The sequence below is a fragment of the Gobio gobio genome, assembly GCF_949357685.1.
Source record: "Gobio gobio genome assembly, chromosome: 15".
Taxonomy (NCBI): domain Eukaryota; kingdom Metazoa; phylum Chordata; class Actinopteri; order Cypriniformes; family Gobionidae; genus Gobio; species Gobio gobio.
In genome coordinates, this window is record NC_137108.1 from 17,804,059 (window position 1) to 17,826,059 (window position 22,001).

At 37.5% G+C, this 22,001-nt stretch overlaps 1 protein-coding gene across 1 annotated transcript; it reads left to right on the forward strand.

The window, feature by feature from the left end:
• The first annotated feature begins 1,262 nt into the window (after positions 1-1,262).
• Positions 1,263-21,934, forward strand: LOC307138151 (lipid scramblase CLPTM1L-like). Its single transcript, XM_079836313.1, has 17 exons — positions 1,263-1,800; positions 1,892-1,986; positions 4,571-4,745; positions 7,188-7,309; positions 9,648-9,735; positions 9,831-9,948; positions 10,038-10,132; positions 10,226-10,310; positions 10,413-10,516; positions 10,621-10,665; positions 10,760-10,810; positions 10,974-11,056; positions 11,549-11,583; positions 11,672-11,727; positions 11,825-11,869; positions 16,995-17,110; positions 21,112-21,934. The coding sequence occupies exons 1-17, from the start codon at positions 1,600-1,602 to the stop codon at positions 21,194-21,196; spliced, it is 1,599 nt and encodes a 532-aa protein (XP_079692439.1). The 5' UTR covers positions 1,263-1,599; the 3' UTR covers positions 21,197-21,934.
• Positions 21,935-22,001: the final 67 nt, after the last annotated feature.

Sequence of the window (22,001 nt, forward strand, 5' to 3'; positions counted from 1 at the left end):
AATATTAGGACCTATTTTCAAAAACATATTCACATTTTATTTATTTAGAATTCTGTTGTTGCGAATATTAAGTTAATGATATATGTATATTCTATTATTATTATTTTTATATTGTAAATATAATATATAGCCTAAGTATTAGTATTATAATATTAAAAAAACAAAAAATAAATGTATTGAATGTACAGTTAATTTCTTTATTTTGCTAGCAAATACATAGGCCTACATACAGGCGTAACTTATTTTTCGAATGAATTCACACAATGCAAACTTCGTTATTCAGTTTTGTACTAGTAGCCTATTTGTTACATAAGACATTTTTAAAAAGCTGCATGTTCACTGGATCAAGAAATATTTGTTATAATGAACTTTATATAATTCTTTTAATTAGAAGTCTTAACAATTTAACGTATCTTCTCTGCATTTCTCCAGCTTGCTTATCTAATAAACCTGACATTGTAGGCCTATGTATATTACAAATATTGCTGGCTCTTTGATGAAGTGCTTTTATTCCTCTTTTGTAGCCATCTGCTAAATGCATAAATGCAATACATTTATTGTTTTCTGTGTATTTTGCTTGTGCATCTCTTTTTATTATTTAGCCTACTTACAGTTGGCTTTTGTTATGTATTTTTTAGGGGTAGGGGGGGACTGGGATAACAATTTCAGGCGTAATGTTTTGACATTACTAGATGTGAGCATAAAAATTAATAGAGACATGGAGACAAACATGCATCTTTTGTAACACAGAAGAAGAATCCATAAAACACTTATTCTTTGAATGTGTATGTACGCAATTGTTTTGGATTGATGTTGAATATCTGATATTTAAATTCACAAAATTAAAGATACAACTATCTGGTAAAGATTTGGAGCAAAATTTGGTGGTTAACTTAGTATGTATGGAAAATACCATATACACAAATAGAAATGGTCAAAAAATAAACCTAACATTATATTATTTAAAATTGAACTTAAACATTATATTGAGTCCCTAAAATATGCAAAAAATAATAATAAATAATCGAAACGGATTTATAGAATCCTTTTCTTTTTGGAATTTTTTGTAAGTTTTCCCCTGTATAGTTTCTTTTTTCCCCCCTGTTGTTTCCTTTGATGCTATTGTGAATGTAATAGATGATAATATGTGTATGTTGTTCGTGTTCTTGTTATGCAATAAAAAAATAAAAATTTGTTTTTAAAAAAGTCAGAAGCGCAGATACTCATTACGGCCGCAGGGTGGCGCGCTACGCATTTATCCCACTCAAACCTGCCCACAAATACTGTATTCCAAGATGCTGGTCGTCCATGAGATCATGCGTTTGTATGTTCGGGGAATTTGATGTAAATGAATATCTCCGCTCCAGTCTCTGTGCTCTGGTGATTTTAGGCCCTTCTGTCATTCACTGAAACATCAACTCGCTGCTGCACTGATGCTTTTCCAGCGCCTGGAATAGAGACATAATTTCCCCTCCGCGAGCGCGCAATGATGAATGAACGAGGCAAGTGATGCTGTGCTTTGCCAGCTAAGGGGAATCGCTGAAAGCTTTTTGTTCTGTATTCGTCCCCTTTGCAATAACGACTCGGCGTGGCGTTACGATGTTCCCGTCGTGCTATTCTAAGCCCAAAAATGGCTCTCAGTTCAAGATGTCTTACACTAAAGTGATATGTGGGGTGTTGGTGGTGTATGTCCTCCATACGTGCTGGGCCATATACGGCTTCATTCACACCAAACCCTGTGACAGCGCCAAAGGGGACAGCTGCGTTACATCTTATCTCACTGTCAAGCCTCGACTTCAGGTGAGAAGATATCATTGAACTGTCTTTGTCAAATGTATTGTAAGTAGCCCGTTTCTTCAAAAGGTTACTGTTGCGTGTAATCTCTCAACAGCTTAGTATCTATTCGACTCTGGACCCCAGTGATGAAGCTGGACACAACCTGCTCTTCAAAGTGGACAGATTTGACATGAACGCCAAGTTTGAAAGGCAAGCTGACCTTTTGTAATTTGCCTCCCGTGTGAAAAAGAACTACAGTTTAACATACTTTTAAGAAGAGTATTTATTTTCGAACATGTTAATTGCAATTAAACTAAAAGGTATTGTATTAAACGCAGCTGAACTTGAGAGTGCTTTTTGTCCCGTTTAGATAATATGTAATATAATTTCATAATGTTGTCTTTGAAATATTGTTTAAAGAGTACTGCTGAATTTACCGAAAAGGATTTATTATAAACTTGTATGACATTTATTTAAATAGCCTATTTGTAATGAAGTTGCAATTAAGTAGCCTACATCTAAAATATATTAACTTAAAAAAAGCAATATTGAATAGCACATTACAGTTAAAATCATAATCAAGTATTTTAAATCTGCTTTAGTATGTTAGTCAACAACACATTAAAAGAAGTGTCCTTTAAAGCATTACAAAAGATTATTAAAACATAATGATTCAAAACGTACTTTTTAAAGTGACATTACAAAGTGCACTTTTTTAAAATGTACTTAAAGGAACACTCCACTTTTTTTGAAAATAGGCTAATTTTCGAACTCCCCTAGAGTTAAACAGTTGAGTTTTACCGTTTTCGAATCCTTTCTGCCGATCTCCGGGTCTGGCGGTAGCACTTAGCACATAGCTTAGCATAGATCATTAAATCTGATTGGACCGTTAGTCTCTTGCTCAAAAATGACCAAAGACTTGCGATATTTTTCCTATTTAAAACTTGGCTTTTCTGTAGTTACATCATGTACTAACTTTGCTCCTATACCATGGGTGCAGTGGCGCAATGATATTACGCAGCGCCTGAAAATTGTCCCCAGCACGCTCCCTGTGCAAGCAGGTTGTCACGTTGGTTATGTTGATGGAAGTTAGCCTATTTTCAGGCGCTGCGTAATATCATTGCGCCACTGCACCCATGATACGCCAGCAAAGTTCCTTGATTATTACGCAGGAATGAGAATATAGTTCCTTGCCATATCACCCTAGAAAATCGCAACTTTTCATTTTCCGTCGGTCTTAGTACATGATGTAACTACAGAAGAGTCAAGTTTTAAATAGGAAAAATAAGTCTTTGGTCATTTTTGAGCGAGATGCTAATGGTCTAATCAGATTCAATGATCTATGCTAAGCTATGCTTAATGACCCGGAGATCGGCTGAATGGATTTGAAAACGGTAAAACGCAACTGTTTAACTCTAGGGGAGTTGGAAAATGAGCCTATTTTCAAAAAAAGTGGAGCGTTCTTTTAAGACATTAAGACTTAAGTGACATTTTATTCATTATTATATTAAAACCTAATTCCAGAAAAGTTGGGATTGGGACATTTTGTAAAATGCAATAAAATCAAGAATATGTGATTTGTTCATTTAACCTCTATTTAACTGACAAAAGTACAAAGACAAAAAAATCCAATGTTTCCTTGGCCAAATTAGTATTTTGTAAATATAAATAAATTTTTTCGATTTTGATGGCTGCTACGCACTCCAAAATAGTTGGGACAGACCCAAAATAAAAGGGAAAAAGATGACAGAATATCCTGTTTTGTTACAGTCCGCAGTTAGCATGTGGATTAGTAGGTGTGGGTATCGTGAATGGGCTATAAAAGGAGCATCCATCATAGGCTTAGTCTTTGCAAGCAAAGATAGGTCAGGCCATGACTCACCACTTTGCCAAATTACATGAGAGAATTGAAACAAAAAATAAATCAAATTTCTCATCTCACGCACTGGCTTTACTTGATAATCCAGACAAAGATGTTTGACGCAGATGAACAATGAAAGAACATTTAATAAACACCAGGAACTAGAAATGGGGTGGACCGATCCTTGCAAAATGGTGCTCACTAACACAGATTTAGACATATTTGTGAACAATATTTGAGAGAAATGGGCCTTTTGTGTACGTAGAAAAAGTCTTAGATCTTTGAGTTCAGCTCAAAAAAACAAAAGTGTTGCGTTTATAATTTTGTTCAGTGTAAATAAAATGTTACATTTCCTTGCAAATGCCACTTGGTTTGATTTTAATAATAATTTAATGACATTTAAATGACAGATTTTTTTAAGTGTGGTTTTAGCGACCAGTATATATATCAAAGGAGCATGGTATTTACCATGTGATACCATAATAATAATAATAATACATTTTATTTGTACTGCACTTTACATTTGGAACAAAGTGCTACAGTTAAGATCATTTAAGAAGGATAAAATACTAATAGATTGAATAGTTAAAAGTCATAAGTTCTCCTAAAAAGAAATGTTTTTAGTCCTTTTTTAAAAGTCTCAGTAGTTTGAGGTGCCCTCAGATGGTCGGGGAGGGCATTCCAAATCCGAGGACCATAGGATTTACTACCATAGAATCACCACAGTACATTTTTGGGAGGGCTAGATGACAATCTTATTTACCATTTAGTTACAGGAAGTACACAGTGGCTCAGAACTGGTGATCTAGTGAGAAATCGATACAATTTGAGAAACTTTTACTTTAATGTGATTTTGACCATTTTTATTGTATGCAAATACTGAAACTGCATTGTTTGGTTCCTCAGATAGCATACAATGTTTTGTGATTAAAGGAAGGTGAGTGTCGCAGTTCCTGAGATGACCCATGCGAATGGGACCGTCCATGCCGTGGTGTTTGTGCACAAGAGTGGAGTTATACCTTGGAAAGACAGCAGACATGTTCGGCTTGTGGCCCGTCTCACCTCTCAGATGATCCTTCTTCAGTCTGGCACCAGCACAAACCGTGAGGTATTGTTGCCAATTATTACTGCCCGCACTTTTTCAGCAGTCTTTATCATTGTTGTATCCATACAAGTTCAAAGTACTTGAATTCCTCCAAATCTTAAAGGGTTCGTTCGGCCAAAACTAAAAATTATGTCATTAATTACTCGCTATCATGTCGTTCCAAACCTGTAAGACCTTTGTTCGTCTTCTGAACACAAATTAAGATATTTTTGATAAAATCCGAGAGCTCTCTGACCCCCCATAGACTGTAATGTTAATACCACTTTCAAGGCCCAGAAAGGTAGTAAAGACATCATTACAATAGTCCATGTGACTCCAGTGGTACAACCTTAAGGTTATGAAGTGACGAGAATACTTTTTGTGTGGTAAAACAAACAAACTAAAAGAACGACTTTATTCAACAATCTCTTCTCTTCCGTGTCGGTCTCTGACGCTGTTCACATTGTAAACACAGTGCAGTGCTTCCGGGTTCTACGTCAGAACGGCGGCTCACTATTAGCCGGCTCCTGTCAGCATCACACGCATGCTTCATGGTGCTCAAGTGAACAGTGTCAGAGACTGACACGGAAGATCTTATTGTTCAATAAAGTCTTTTTTTGTTTTAAATTTCGCACAAAAAATATTCTCATCGCTTCATAAAATTAAGGTTGAACCACTGTAGTCACATGGACGATTTTAACCATGTCTTTACTGGCCTTCTAGAGCTTGAAAATGGTAATAACGTTGCAGACTATGGGTCTATTATCAAAAATATCTTAATTTGTGGTCTGAAAGATGAACGAAGGTCTGCTTTTTCACCCACTTAAAGGGATAGTTCACCCAAAAATTTAAATTAGCCCATAATTTACTCACCCTCAAGTTATCCTAGGTGTATATGACATTCTTCTTCCAGACAAATAAAATCGGAGTTATATTAAAAAAGTCCAGGCTAATCCAAGCATTAGAATTTGATTAATAGTTGCTCAGTTTTTGAAGTCCATAAAAAGTGCATCTGTCCGTCAAATAACGTGCTCCACGCGGCTCAGGGGTGTTAATAAATGCCTTCTGAAGCGAATCTTGTGTAAGAAAAATATCCATATTTAAAAATGTATCAGGTAAACTTTCGGCCAACCGCCTTCCGTGGAAAAGTGTTGAATGTTGAAAGTGAAACTCAAGATGCGTACGTGACTCATGACGAGCGGACCTGGTCGCGTTAGTCTTTCGATCGGCAGGGGAACTTTCAACAATTTTTCCGTAAATTGAACAGGGAAGGCGGCTGGCCGAAAGTTTACTTCATAAACTTTTAAATATGGATATTTTTCTTACAAACGCATCGATTCGCTTCAGAAGGCCTTTATTAACACCCCAGAGCCGCGTGGAGCACGTTGTTTGATGGGCAGATACACTTTTTATGGACTTCAAAAACAGAGCAACTATTAATCCAATTCTAAAGCATGGATTAGCCTGGACTTTTGTAATATAACTCAGATTTTATTAGTCTGAAAGAAGAATGTCATATACACCTAGGATGACTTGAGGGTGAGTAAATTATGGGCTAATTTTCATTTTTGGGTGAACTATCCCTTTAAGTAAACCTTAAGTACATATGTATATGTATTTTCATGATGACTTCTGATATCTTTGAAATATGGTTAAAGGGGCTATATGCGTTTTTCTGAAATTTAAACTCGCGACTGACACCTGTGGCCAAAAAACAGAACTGCTCTTATTTTCTGCTCGCTTTCGCAGCGGTGGTGACGTCACATCCGCAGACAGCGCGGGAAAAAAACGACCCGACAGAAAATAGGAAAAATAGGATACAGGCTTATAGGTGCACCCACTGTGAGCGGACAAGGTGTCAGTATGCTCATCAGGAGATGTTTGAGTCATAAATGGTAAAATAAAAAGGCTATTGTTACGTTTATTTTGGGGAAAAAGTTGCATATAGCCCCTTTAAAGTGACAATATACTCCTTACGTACTAGAGCCCGTACACACATGCACACTTCAATCTCTCGACAAACTAAAAGGCGTAGATGAAATTTGATTGATTGTACTGAATGTCAACTTGCTTGTTTTGCTCAGGAAAAGGATTTATTAAGTCCAGAGAAACTATGCTTCTAACCTCAGCTGTAGAGCTGTATAATGACATCCATAGTTGGCTAAAGATACTTTTAGGAAAAGTATAAGTAATAAACATGCAACCCTGCATAAGAGCATCATCCAAAGTTTCTCAACTTTATTTGTACAGTCCAGCAAAATATTATATTACTTTATCAGTCCATGAAAAACATATGCACTAAATTAATAAACTCTACTACAAATCCCTTCATATGCAGTAAAAAATCTCAGCTGATTAAAACCAGTCAATTACGTTTAGTTGACTAAATTAAAAAAAGTTTGGGTTTTTTTGTGTGCAAATGCATCATGACAGATAACTTGAATGTGGATACTTTCCTGTGTAAAGGCACCAGAGCGGCAGCAGATTGTTTCTTACTGGAGATCACGACTTACCTTGAACGTAATGAATGAGGATTTCACCTTCAACAGTGCTGCGGTGCCCAGCGACCTTCGGCGCTATATGAAAATGTGAGTTATTTTCTGAAACCTTGATCATGTGTGTCTGTGTCGAATGTCTTACCTGGGGCCCGTACCATGATGGTAGTTGAACAAACTCAGGGTTACAGGATTAGTTTCGAGTTGACAAAACCAAACCAATCCAATCAGGCTTTGTAGGTACCATGATGCGGAGTCAAGTCAAGTCCCCTTTATTTATATAGCGCTTTTTACAATGCCGATTGTTTTAAAAGCAGCTTCACAGTGTTAAACAGAAAAATAATGCAACAGAATTTGAATCGGCTGTACAGCCGCTCTGGAGAAAATGGTGATGTTATCCAGCTCATTTCAATTATCATATAGTGACAATACAGGCAGATCAGTAATTTAGTTGAATTTTTTTTTGAATATTTAGTTGGAAATTTAGTGTCCCCAACTGAGCAAGCTGGAGTTTGTTTATTAAGCGAGCAGGGCAACCACCCAGTAGAGCATTACAATAATCTAGCCTTGAGGTCATGAACGCATGAACTAACTGTTCAGCATTTTGTATTGAAAGCATGTGTCGTGATTTAGATATATTTTTAAGATGGTAGAATGCAGTTTTACAGATGCTAGAAACATGGCTTTCAAATGAAAGATTGGTATCAAAGAGCACACCCAGGTTCCTAACTGACGACGAGGACTTGACAGAGCAGCCATCAAGTGTTAGACAGTATTCTAGGTTACTACTTGTGGAGTTTTTTCTGAATTAAGTTGCAGGAAATTACTAGACATCCACTTTTTTAATCAGCATCTCTTTTAATAGCCTAGTCGGTGTAGGGTCGAGCATACATGTTGTTGATTTTGATGATTTAACGAGTTTAGCCAATTCTTCTTCTTCTTCTTCTATAGCAGTGAATGAGTGTAATTCACTGAGCATGAACCTTCTCTGTCAGCTTTGATCATGAGTTTAGGTGTAACATCAGTAGCATCAGTAACATTTAGTAATCACATTTTTAACAAAAAAACTACATGTAGTAATTTTTGATCCTAAGCTTATTTATATTACCTTTATAGTCTATATTTATATTAATTTAACCTAAGTGCATAATAATAATTGATCAACTAAAACTGTTTGTGTAATGGATTACGGGTATGATAATTACATAATATCTAAATCATACAAAATTATTATTATAAATAGGCTTTGCTGAAAGCCCGACGATATTGTCTTTAAAAATCAGTTGCTATGAAGTGACCTTTAATTTGGAGAAACTCTGACTTTGACTTTAGTCAGAGATGTGTCACTCTGCTCACAGCTGATTGGTCCAATTTCAGTTTGAGATCTCTTATGCAGAACATAACCTGCCCCGGAGCAGGTTAGCCGTGGTGCGCAAGTTACAATGGCGATGAACACTGCTAAAATCCAAACCACTTTCATGGTCCCTAAAACCCAGGGTTGGCGCAAACTAAACTGAAACAAACCTAGCTAGCCACCTAAACCGGCTTCATGGTACAGGCCCCTGTGGCCTGTTGCACAAAGCTGGTTTTAGTTGCTACCAAGATAAGTTCGAGTTTTTATTGGATTGGTTTTTAACAGTGTTTATCACCATAGTAACTTACACTACACGGCTAGCCTGCTCTGGAGCAGGCTTTCTTCTGGATTAGAGATCGCAAACCCAAACTGGACCAATCAGCTGCAAGTAAAGATGCAATAAAGCCACACCACCTGTATCTCTTGTTCCAAATTAAAGCAGTTTATAGTGAAAACTTTAGAGACAAAATTGCTCATCTTTTGGTGCTAATTATTTATTTATATTAGGCTATATGAATTATAATTACTTTATAATTCATACAATAAATTCATATAATTATTGAATATGCATATATAATTGACAAGTAGCCAAATATTAATATAAATATAATACATGCATTCATAATTCCTTTAAACAACGTGTATTCATTTGAGCTCTTTGTGAACCTATTATTATTATTAGGCATATTTATTTGATTCACATCACTCATTGATATAGTCAGATATTCTTTCAGCTACCTTCTCAAACTTTCGCTGCAGCAGCAGTGTTTTTTTCCTGCTTTGTAAACGCATTTAAAATCATGATAATTTTCGAAACGATCTCTCAATCTTCAGAAGAGAAGTGAATCAAACGGACACTGTGATTGGCTGTGGATTAAACTCTGGATTAAACCCGAGTTGACACAGAATGTTTATACCAAGCTTTGAACCGTTGAACTTGATCTAAACCAGGTTGGATTTATCTGGATTTGTCAACTCTAAACTTACTCTGAAACTCAGAGTTTGTTCAGCTAGCTTCATGCAACAGGCCTCTGGATATCCAAAACTGTTTGTTTTACTTTCGTTATATTTCCTCAGAGTTGAAGATGGAAAAAAAGAAAAAAAGAAATTGTATCTGCCTCTTTTACTGGTTGACGAGCTAAGAAGCCGATTCAAGGACTTAATTGTATGTAAAAATTCTGAGATTCTATATAAAATTGAAAAATGCCAATTTAAATGCCTTTGATTTATGAACGCACGTTTACATGTTAAATTACACAGGAGATAAACAGCACCACAAAAGCAGTCCCGCTGACAATATCATACGACACCATTACCTTGCGCAAATTCAGAATATGGATCCACATACAAGCTGTCATATACTCACTCAAACATTTTGGTGAGTGACATACAATGCATGGCATCAAATCATAATGCATCAAATCATGCATTAATCATACGTTTCTTTTTCTACTTTCCTCCTTGCAGGATTTTCAGAGCAGAATCTTGATGAAATTAAAGGCATGTTTGTTGACAGTGGGCTGCACATCTTGGCTTTGTCCATTCTAGTGCCTGCATTCCATGTAAAAATGCTTTATAAAGATACATATTTTGATGTACTTAATCGGTTTATTATTATTATTATCTTACCAATAATGGAATATTCTGTTTTGCAGCTCTCTTTTGAGGTATTTGCCTTCAAGAATGACATAAGGTTCTGGCAAGAAAAGAAGAGTTTAGCTGGTATTTCTAGAAGATCAGGTACTGAATAAATAGCTGCTGTATGTTGGTGCGACAAGACTAGCCACAAATAATTTGTCGCAATTGGGAAAAATGGCTATAAAATCGCGTTTGTCCCTGCAGTTGTGTGGAGATGTTTCAGTACTATCGTAATATTCCTCCATCTACTAGAAGAGAAATCCAGCTGGCTGATTCTGCTTCCCACTGGGATCTCGGCTCTAATTGAGGTATAAAAATAGATGAAATGTGCTCATTTTGGACCGCTGGCATTTATTTCTGTTTAAACCAAACATGACTTTCCCCCTACTATCGTTTGTTCTTGAATTTGTAGTTATGGAAAGTGAATAAGGTCTTAGCACTTTCACCCACATTTCATGTAAGTGTTTATTAATTATTCTCCGTAAGCACAGTATGGTCTTTTTGAGGAATATGCTACACATCTTACTCACTGTGATTTTGTTTTGTTGAAGGATGAAAGAATGGATGACTTTGAGCGCACGACAGAAGACTATGATTCTAAGGTGTGAGCAATTTTGAACCGTTTCACATTTAGATCATTATTAATTCCTGTTTTATTGAGTTCCTATAGAATTGGTCATGCCATTCTTTGACACAGCTTTTTTTTCTTTAGTCTGATCATACAGTTCAAGTAGTTTCACAAGGACATTCTCATTACTTGTACAGGCCATGAAGTTCTTGTCATATCTGATGTATCCATTGTGTATCAGTGGGGCCATATACTCGTACTTGTATCTCCAAAATAAAAGGTAACATTTTTCATTAATAAAGTATAATCTCATTTAGTGGTGCTGGAAAGTTTGTGAACCCTTAAGACACTTCTGTAAATTTGACCTACTTTGAAACTGGATCTACCTGTAAGCTATATAAACCTTTACTAGATAAAGAGAAATCCAGTTAACAAATAACACTGCATATTTTAACTTAATTATTAAGCGAAATAATCCAGCAGTGCACATCTTTGTTCACTGTGCTGTTATCTGGTGTGACGCCCTTGAGCAGCAATAACAGGAACCAAATGTTTCCAAATAACTGTGAATCAGTTCTATATGTCAGCTTGAAAGTATTTTGCCCCCTTCCTCCTTACACCTGCTCAACTCATTTATATCAGAGAGTTATATTGCGCATCTGTCTATATAGGTCATATTAATACAGAAAATTCACAAACTTTTTAGCACCACTGTAATTTAATATACTATTATATGTATTTATGTTTTTATTATATTGTGTACTCTCAATAGTTGGTACTCTTGGATAACCAATGGCCTTATTAGTGGTAAGCGCTTTAATAATAAAAACTGTTAATTCACACTTTATTACAAAATAGGTCAAAATAAGCGTTCCTCTTCTTTTGAAACATTAAGGTGTTTATGCGTTTGGATTTCTGTCAATGGTTCCTCAGCTGTTCATCAATTACAAGGTTTGTGTATTGCCCAGCTATAAAATACAGTTCAACTGCAGTTGTCTTTTTCCTGTACTGAATGTTCCTTAAGTGTTTCTTTTGCTTTTCTCCACAGTTAAAATCAGTGGCTCACCTGCAGATGTCCATCTTGATGTATAAGGTATGTTACAGTGTTCATTTAAAGAGAAATCAATTCACCATTAAAAGACCATTAAAACGAAGAGGCTGTTCACATACAGTGGGGAGAACATGTATTTGATACACTGCCGTTTTTGCAGGTTTGCTCACTTAAAAAGCATGTAGAAGTCTGTAATTTGTATCATAGGTACACTTCAACTGTGAGTGACGGAATCTAAAACAAAAATCCAGAAAATCACATTGTATGATTTTTAAGTAATTAATTTGCATTTTATTGCATGACATAAGTATTTGATACATCAGAAAAGCAGAACTTAATATTTGGTACAGAAACATTTGTTTGCAATTACAGAGATCATACGTTTCCTGTAGTTCTTGACCAGGTTTGCACACACTGCAGCAGGGATTTTGGCCCTCTCCTCCATACAGATCTTCTCCAGATCCTTCAGGTTTCGGGGCTGTCGCTGGGCAATACGGACTTTCAGCTCCCTCCAAAGATTTTCTATTGGGTTCAGGTCTGGAGACTGGCTAGGCCACTCCAGGACCTTGATATGTTTCTTACGGAGCCACTCCTTAGTTGCCCTGGCTGTGTGTTTTGGGTCGTTGTCATGCTGGAAGACCCAACCACGACCCATCTTCAATGCTCTTACTGAGGGAAGGAGGTTGTTGGCCAAGATCTCACGATACATGGCCCCATCCATCCTCCCCTCAATATGGTGCAGTCGTCCTGTCCCCTTTGTAGAAAAGCATCCCCAAAGAATGATGTTTCCACCTCCATGCTTCACGGTTGGGATGGTGTTCTTGGGGTTTTACTCATCCTTTTTCTTCCTCCAAACACGGCGAGTGGAGTTTAGACCAAAAAGCTCTATTTTTGTCTCATCATACCACATGACCTTCTCCCATTCCTCCTCTGGATCATCCAGATGGTAAACTTCAGACGGGCCTGGACATTGACCAGGTCCTGCCGTATAGTTCTGGGCTGATCCCTCACCTTCCTCGTGATCATTGATTCCCCCATGAGGTGAGATTGACCATCATCTTGAACTTCTTCCATTTTTGAATAATTACACCAACAGTTGTTACCTTCTCACCAAGCTGCTTGCCTATTGTCCTGTAGTCCATCCCAGCCTTGTGCAGGTCTACAATTTTATCCCTGCTGTCCTTACACAGCTCTCTGGTCTTGGCCATTGTGGAGAGGTTGGAGTCTGTTTGTTTGAGTGTGTGGTCAGGTGTCTTTTATACAGGTAACTAATGAGTTCAAACAGGTGCAGTTAATACAGGTAATGAGTGGAGAACAGGAGGGCTTCTTAAAGAAAAACTAACAGGTCTGTGAGAGCCGGAATTCTTTCTGGTTGGTAGGTGATCAAATACTTATGTCATACAATAAAAATCATACTATGTGATTTTCTGGATTTTTGTTTTATATTCTGTCTCTCACAGTTGAAGTGTACCTATGATAAAAATTACAGACCTCTACATGCTTTGTAAGTAGGAAAACCTGCAAAATCGCCAGTGTATTAAATACTTGTTCTTCCCACTGTAGGTCACATTTTTATACTGCAGGTCTTGATACCCAGTTCCGATTTTTTTGACAACGAGCTCCAATCTTCTTCTAAAAGTGACATATCTTATATCTAGATTTACACTACACACTTGACAAAACAACCAAAGGTACACGTAGGGTCGTCACGATTCCAAAATTCCAGTAGTCAGTACCAATACCATTCAAATTTTACGGTTCTCTGTACCAATTTTTAAGCAAAATCTGTTGGAACTATTTTACTATTTTATTTAACTATTTGATAAAAATATTATGTATGATGGTGAGCATTATAAGTAAATAATTCATATAAACATTTGAAGGCTACATAATGTCTACATATAAAAAGATCAACCCTCACATAGACGGCAGAGGCTGAAAATGCCACGAGCGTCACACATGCTTCAGTGTGTGTGATAAATAGAACCGCACGTCTGTGCCATTCACCCACACAGAGACACGCAGAACATTCAGAATTCATATCTAAATAGTCATTTGTGGTTAGTTATTCTGGAGCCCCGCACTTAGATAAACACAGAAGCGACTGAAAGCAGCTGCCTATTAGTAGGTACCAGTACTACAGAAATGCTGGTATCGTCACATTTTCCAAATTTCAAAAGTCCCTGTACTTTTGACATCCCTAGGTGCACTTAATGAACCGGAAAAGCTTAGGTCGAAAAAGGAAGTAAAAACGGGGTGATTTTGCAGTGGAGGCAGATGAAGTGCTAATACAAGCTTTTGCATTCCGCACCATCTTTAAAGGTCAGCAAAACATTGGGTTGAGCTTTCGTCCTCCTCTATTGCGCCATTGAAAAGAGTCATGTGATCACGGTTGGTGTCCGCCTGAGTTGCACATTCGCCACCATCGCTTTTTCAGTGACGCATGACTTGCATTGACAGGGGAATATCCCATCTGTCTGCTTACATGGCAAATGCACGTATCAGATTTATTTCCACATATGAATGAGGCCTGAAACACATCTGAGCATATCAGAATCCATGTGGTTTTTTCCTGCTTACACATTCATGGTTCATATCTGATCTGTGCCACATGGGAGGAAAAAAATTGGATTTGGGCCTCTTGAACCATGTAATGTAAATGCGGCCATCGAAGGCTTTTTGCATTCCACTGTGCTGCTTTTCCATAGTTTTTTTTTTCATTTCATTTTTACGTATTTGACTGTTGTACTTGTGGTTCACAGCATTCTAAAACCACGACACTCAATTTAAAGGAGATAAAGTAAAAACACAAAATTTACCTTAAGCTTTTAAAAGTTGTGTATGCATTAACACATTGGGGTGTTCAGTTCCGTGTTTTTCAGCGTCGACTCCTACTCCATTTGCTTTTTTAAAGGGATAGTTCACCCAAAAATTTAAATTAGCCCATGATTAGACATTTACTCACCCTCAAGTCATCCTAGGTGTATATGACATTCTTCTTTCAGACGAATAAAATCTGAGTTATATAAAAAAAATCTTGGCTCTTCCCATGTACGTACTTTCGTTTTTGAAGTCCATAAAAGTGCATCCATCCATCATATAACTGCATCACACGGCTCTGGGGGGTTAATAAAGGCCTTCTGAAGTGAAGCGATACGTTTGTGTAAGAAAAATATTCATATTTAAAACTTTATAAAGTAAAATATCTAGCTTCCACCAGATCGCCTTCCCTATTCAACTTACAAAAAAATTTACCTCTCACAGTTCAAAATGCTTACGCTAAGTCTAATGACATTGCACACCAGTTACGTTTTTCTTTTTTGGAAGAGAGCCAGGACATTTTTAAAATAACTCTGATTGTATTCGTCTGAAAGAAGAATGTCATGTACACCTAGGATGACTTGAGGGTGAGTAAATCATGGGCTAATTAAAATTTTTGGGTGCACTAACCCTTTAAGTCAAAACAGGGTTGGCAATATGCGAATACAAGATTTCCGTCATTATTACCACTAAATGAAGGCTATTCTTTTTTTCAGGCACAAAGCCTAAAACTAGCTTATTAAAACAGCACACTTTGAGCATGACTGGGCAAATTGGTCCAGTTTAGAGATGACATTACCTTGAAATAATGTGTCACCATCGTTTCCTAGTTGTTGCCAATACTACCTCATTTTAAAGAGGGAAAAGTCATGAGAAAAAGCTTTGGTCGAATATTATTTCAGAGTTAAATAAACGAGAGAGAAGGCAATTTATCGTTAAAAATGAATTAATCTAATTCAGCTAAACGTTCAGGTGAGTGCATTGTCTCTTGTATCTCTTGTAATAATGCAAAAAAATCTGCTTGGATAGGATAGAGTTCAAGATACTACAAATAATATCTAGTCTAATTAGGTACACTTATTAATGTGTTTATTCTTGTTGGCAGTTTTTTTTTTTTTTTTTTTTTATTAAGATAAGTTAAATAATTATGAACACAAATTAGGTTACCATGGCAAACCAAATTAATATAAAACCACAACGCTAGCAAAGAGTTAAAAGTGTATATAATTACAACGTAATTGGCTGTTATTTAATTGTAAATAAGCTACATGTAGGATAAAACTGTGAGACTGTGATGTTGTTTCTGCGACAGCTCCAGCTCTCTTATGCACGAGTGAGCAATTTCAAACGCAGCAAAGTAGTCGACAGCGAAAGTCGATTCCTGTGCTGGAGGAAGTCGAGGAATCGACTGTTTTGGAGTCGACTCCCCATTACTAGCACCCATATTAATACATCAACGACACCTATTTAGTGTTCAGAGACTTGCCCGCACACTCGTTGTGAAGTAACGAGGAGGAAGTATTATTTAGATCAGTGGTTCTCAACTGGTTTTGGCATGGGACCAACATGTTTCCATGGACAGCCACAACCCAGATTTTTTGATATTTGAGCCAAGCAAATTTATTTCTCAGAAATGGCTGACACACACACACAAGTACCATCCCACTTTACATACACATTAATTGTACACAATAAACAGTATAATGTAAGGCTATTACATAGGATTTACCAGTACACAATGTACCGGTTAAATATTTTATTGGTACTTTTATGGTAATTTCATGGCTGACTAACTGATAACGTAAGAACGGTGTTGCTTGCTCGTCCAATTGAAGAGTGTGCACTGCAAGCACAGTATAATGTCTGAAAGGACCGGAAAGTCCGTTTTTCTGAGGTGAGAGACTTTATTTCGTAACTGGTTAAGAAACCGCATCTGCTTCAACAGCGCTGTTGCACGTCTTCAAAATAAATGTATTCCTTGAAGTAGATTTATTATTATTATTTTATTTATTTTACTCCGTGATCCAACCCTCGAGTTGAGAAACACAGACTTAGAAGAATATAAAATGTGTGAAAGGTCATCAGACATGTTCCTGGCTGTGTGTAGCACCTACAGCTCTGCATATCCTTCAGAAGGATCTTAATGTTGGGGCTGAACTTTTAATAAGGTAAATGATCATTACGTTCAAACTACTACATAAACTGTAGTACAAATGGGGAATATCAATCTTACTTTTTTGTTTTTTTGTTAAGTTTGTGCTTAATAGGAAGTCTTAAGATTTCAATATAAAAGAGACCCTTTCCAAAAAAGATCATTACTGAATGGTGAATTGCTTTTGCTTCCCAGGGCTTGAACACGTTCATCAGTGATGTGTTCAGTGGAATAATAACAACCCCTGGACCCCATCAGTTGGCATGCTTCAGAGATGATGTGGTCTTTCTCATCTACCTCTATCAGCGCAGGTGGGGAAAACATACATTTGGTTCATGTGGAAAAGGATGTGAACAAGTAAATCTGCAAAAAGCCCTTTGCAGTGTCGGGGAGTAACATCTGAGTATTCTTCTAAGTACAAATCTTAGTAATGTAGCTACATTTTCATTGACATTAGTTCACTTCTTTATCCAGTATCCCCTTTTCCTCTAATAAGCTATTTTTTTCCAGTAGCTTTCTTTAGCATTAATAAAACACATTCTCCTAAACTGTTCTCTATCTCTGAAGAATTGGGGAGATTCATTTTAGTCTGGATGGTTTAAATCAAATGATTCACAGATTTATTTTCTAGCCCCTGCTGTATTTTCCAGTCTTATATATATAATATGTAGTCAAGTGGTTCATTGCTATGTTTTTAGCACTTTGTTAAATAGGGCTGCTCGATTATGGCAAAAATCATCATCATGATTATTTTGCTCAATACTGAAATCACGATTATTTAACACGATTATTGGTGGGTGATATGATCAAAGTCTTATTTCATGATATGAGTCATTTTAAATGTCAGTGAAATTTCACAATTATTAATACTTCAGCAAAAACTAATACTAGGTTAATTCATGTAAGTAAAAGTCCTCAAAACAGTTACAGAAGACAAGTAAACAGTCAGCAATTCAATAAGTTTTATTACCTTCTTTTTTTCAAAAAGGTTTTATGCTGAGACCTTAATTGAAAAACTTGATTTATTGCATCAGATGAATACTTGTATACTGTACACTACCATTCAAAAGTTTGCCATCAGTTGCTTAAATTGTTAAATTAGCAATACTTATTGAGAAATTATTGCACAAGGACACATAAAATTTACCAAAACTGACAGTTAGGACATTTATGTTACAAATACAAAAAAAAAAAAAGAAAACCTATTCGTCAAAGAATACTAAAAAAAGTATTGCTGTTTACGCAATAATATAAAGCAGCACAGCTGTTTTCAAGATTGATAATAATAAGAAATATTCCCTCTCTGTCAGTCACTTCGACATGGTGTCGAAGACACAAGGGGTCATACTTGGGAGCCCCAATCACCTCAGATACTTCAGAAAAGGCCAATGAGAAGTGGCACTCCCCACTTCCTCATTTCCCCTCTAAAGAAGAAGCGGCTGCTGGAAATAAATACAGCACAGCACAGCGGTCTCCCTAAAAGAGCAAGCACAGATAACTGCAGAGAACTTCCCCTGGACGCTTTAGCTACAGAGCAAACAGACAGAAATTGTCTTTTTTAAAGAGGCCTTTCCACCTGTGTTTCTGGGTGTGGTTGTTATCTGTTGTCTCACGTGCTTGGGTCGTACACATGCTGAGAAAGCTTTCGTGGATGGCTTATGTCCTCACTGCGACAACATGACCATGGCAATGTTGCAGTCGCGACTCTCTTTTCTGTCTAGAGAGAGAGTCATCTCAGCCATTTCCCGTGCTGGTCCTTCTGCAATGCACAAGGCCGCGACGGCTAGCACTGAGGGCGATATGAGGACAACAACGGGAGCATTTCTTCCGGGTCAATCCCCATGGGCCTCCCATTTCTCATCTCGAACGTTGCGTCCATTGGATTTCCCGTATGTGTTTGACATTGCATCACATGTTGCATGAGGATGTTGTTGATAGCAGCATCAGAGGGTGGGCTAATGCCTTCTGGCGTGGAAAACTCGGCTGGGCCCCCACCCAGTCTGTGTGTGACTCTAAGTTAGAGGTCATGCTTGCCCGGGCCGCCGAGAGTATCGGGTTCTTTATTGTCCTGAGCACTCTCGGTTGAATGATTGGTATCTGAGCTTGGAGCGCGACTCACAGCCGCCCCCGCCCCCGCCCCTCCCATTGCCTTTCTTCCTTGAAGTGCATGAGGAGCTCACAAAGTCATGGAAGCTCTTCCGCCCTCACTACCCTTGATGGTGGGGCAACCAGGGGATATATAGTGCAAGGCAATTCTGGTGCCATTTAACCCAGGGGTTTTCAAACTTTATGATGCCAAGGACCCCCAAATATGATGAACCTTTATGAGGGACCCCCTCCCTAAAATCCATCCATATCTTTATGTACGAAAAAATATTTAAACTGTTAGATAAATAGTAAGTGTGACATTATAAATACAACATAGTTTCCCAACTTAAATTGGCTATTAATGTTGGATGTATAAACCTGAAGAAGAACATTTTCAATTCAAAATTGTTTGTATAAGCACCTTTCACAATAAATGTAAGCAGCTTACGTCCTGCATTAAGAAAACTGTCTTACAACCCCAGTGAGCGAGATAAAGGGGACTATAGTGAGAAAAACAAACTAAAGATACAAAGCAAACATTCACAACATTCACAATGTATACGGCAAGAAAGGAGAGAAACATTTAGAAATTAAACCGTCAGAATAATCGGTAGACTTTATCCATTTTTGCTTTGTCTTTTAATTCTCTGAAATTTTCTGGGTACCCCTTAGAACCATCTGGAGGACCCCTGGGAAAACCCCTGATGTAACCTAATAGGAATTTCTTACAAAATAACAAATCAGACAAATGAATAAATGCGAATAAAGGTTTTTATAGGACATAGGACAAGAGAAGGAAAAAGAAGAAAAAAAGAGAAGAACAGAAAAGGTCAAGGAAGTCAGTCTGGAGTGACCTATTCTCATTGTAAGTACTGTCCTTTGGTCCCTGAGTGGTACAAACAACTACACGGCTTTCGTGGGGCATTGGGTAGGTTAAGATGTTGCGAGTGCACTTGTTATCCAGCATGCGGTAGCTTTTCAACATCCACAACGCAATAACCTCATAACTCGGTTCAGCTTTTGTGGTGCTTTCCATAGGGACCCATAATGTCAGTCTTCAACACCACGTCAAAGTCACTGACAGATAGGGAACGTCTCGATTACTGTTGTACACTCCGTTCCCTGATCGAGACATGGTGTCCGAACACTGGACTACCCTCTGGATAGTCAGAACACACTCTCAGCTCCTCAGCACAAACCTGAATGAGTGGATGCAGGCCAGCTCTATTTATACCCGTATGTCCGAGGGAGTAGCACATGCAAATTCTACTCGCCAATTCCCATGGACTTTTCTGAAGTATCAGAGGTGATATCAAGATACAACAGTAACCAAGACATTTCTTGAACACCAAATCAGCGTATTTTATTGGTTTCTGAAGGATCATGTGAAGCTGAAGGTTGGAGTAATGGTTGCATTTTGAAATATATTAAAATAGAGAACATATATATTTTTATAATAGTAATAATATTTCACAATATTACTATTTTACTGTATTTTTGATCAAATGAATGCAGACCCCAAACTTTTGAATGGTAGTATGTAGCTTTTAGCTTGATATAGTTACAAAGTAGCTTCCCAGTCTTTATTAAAGGGTTAGTTCACCCAAAAATGAAAATTCTGTCATTAATTACTTACCCTCATGTCGTTCGACACCCGTCAGACCTCCGTTCATCTTCGGAACAGAAATGAAGATATTTTAGTTGAAATCTGATGGCTCTGAAAGGCTTCGAAGCGTTATGAATCAGTGAGCCGAATGATGATTCGGATCGCGTGTCAAACTGCTGAAATTTGGCGATTCAAACCGCTGATTCGACTCGCTGATTCATAACGCTTCGAAGCTTCATGAGGCCGTGTTTTGAAATCGTCATCACTATGTAAGTGGTTATTTAGGGTTTTTTTGCGCACAAAAACTATTGTCGCCGATTCATAAAGTTATTTTAGAACCACTGTACTGAGATGGACTTTGTAACGACGTCTTTAGTACCTTCTAAGGGTCTTGAGACTGTAACGTGCCATTGAGCCAATGGAGGCCTTTCAGAGCCATCAGATTTCAACTAAAATATCTTCATTTCTGTTCCGAAGATGAACGGAGGTCTGACGGGTGTCGAAAGACATGAGCGTAAGTAATTAATGACAGAATTTTCATTTTTGGGTGAACTAACCCTTTAAGGGTAGAATTATTAGCCATTGGACTGCCTAAAATGTTCATTTCACTGTCCTCAGGATTTACCCAGTGAGCAAGTCCAGGTCGCGTGATTACGGGGCATCACACAGGAAGAAAGCCAAAGGAAAGCCACATGAAGACTAAGCGTCCACGACGTTCTCTGACAGCTTGCGCTCTCCATGCATGCAATACAGGAGAAATGCTAAGAACACTGAAGAAGGACATTACAGTCGTCGAAAGTTCTGTGTATTCTTGAAATGATCCTGCCTCCTGCTGTCTGCTGCAAAATCCCAAGGAGCTACACCTACTTGAACAAGCCAGAGCTGATGAGAATAGCAGAGCACACCTGCTTTAAACTAAATCAGTGTGTAATATTCACTCAGGCCGTTCCTTCCACCAATTAAAAAGTGATGTAAGCTCTAAAAGAAATTACAGCAACACCCACCTGGGCTTTTACGTCCGTTGAAAGAATGACTGCAGTGGCAAAACCTGTGATTACTGAATCTACAACTACTGTTTTTAAACGTCCAAAATAGTTGTTTTAAACAGAAATGTACATTCTACAGATTTTGAAACACATTTTGAGTTAGCTGCTTTGCATTGTTCTCTTTGTTTTGCATCTGAACCACAGTTCCTTTCTGACATGCTGTGCACATCAACAGGAAATGAACCTGTTGAAAAGGTACTGACTTTTTCATTTTCTGAAATAGCAAGCTTCAGTACAGTATTTATTGCAAATGTTTAAAGAGTATCTTTTCGTCATGCGCATTATTTGGTCTTGGTCTTTTACATGAAAAAGAAAAAAATGTCAACCACATCTGTTTGACTATGTCTTTCATTTGACTTTTAAAGAATGTTTTATTAAAGTTTGACAACAGAATGATTTCCTTCTGGGGGGTTTTTTCCGTCTTGTTGACTTTAAACACATTTAAAGTGATTTTATCTGTGT

Excerpts from the sequence above, each read along its gene's own strand:
- LOC307138151 (XM_079836313.1), top strand. The coding sequence starts at position 1,600 with ATGTTCCCGTCGTGCTATTCTAAGCCCAAAAATGGCTCTCAGTTCAAG. Across the intron at positions 10,811-10,973 it reads CAGAAGACTATGATTCTAAG|GCCATGAAGTTCTTGTCATA; the intron begins GTGTGAGCAATT and ends TTACTTGTACAG. Across the intron at positions 11,584-11,671 it reads AACCAATGGCCTTATTAGTG|GTGTTTATGCGTTTGGATTT; the intron begins GTAAGCGCTTTA and ends TGAAACATTAAG.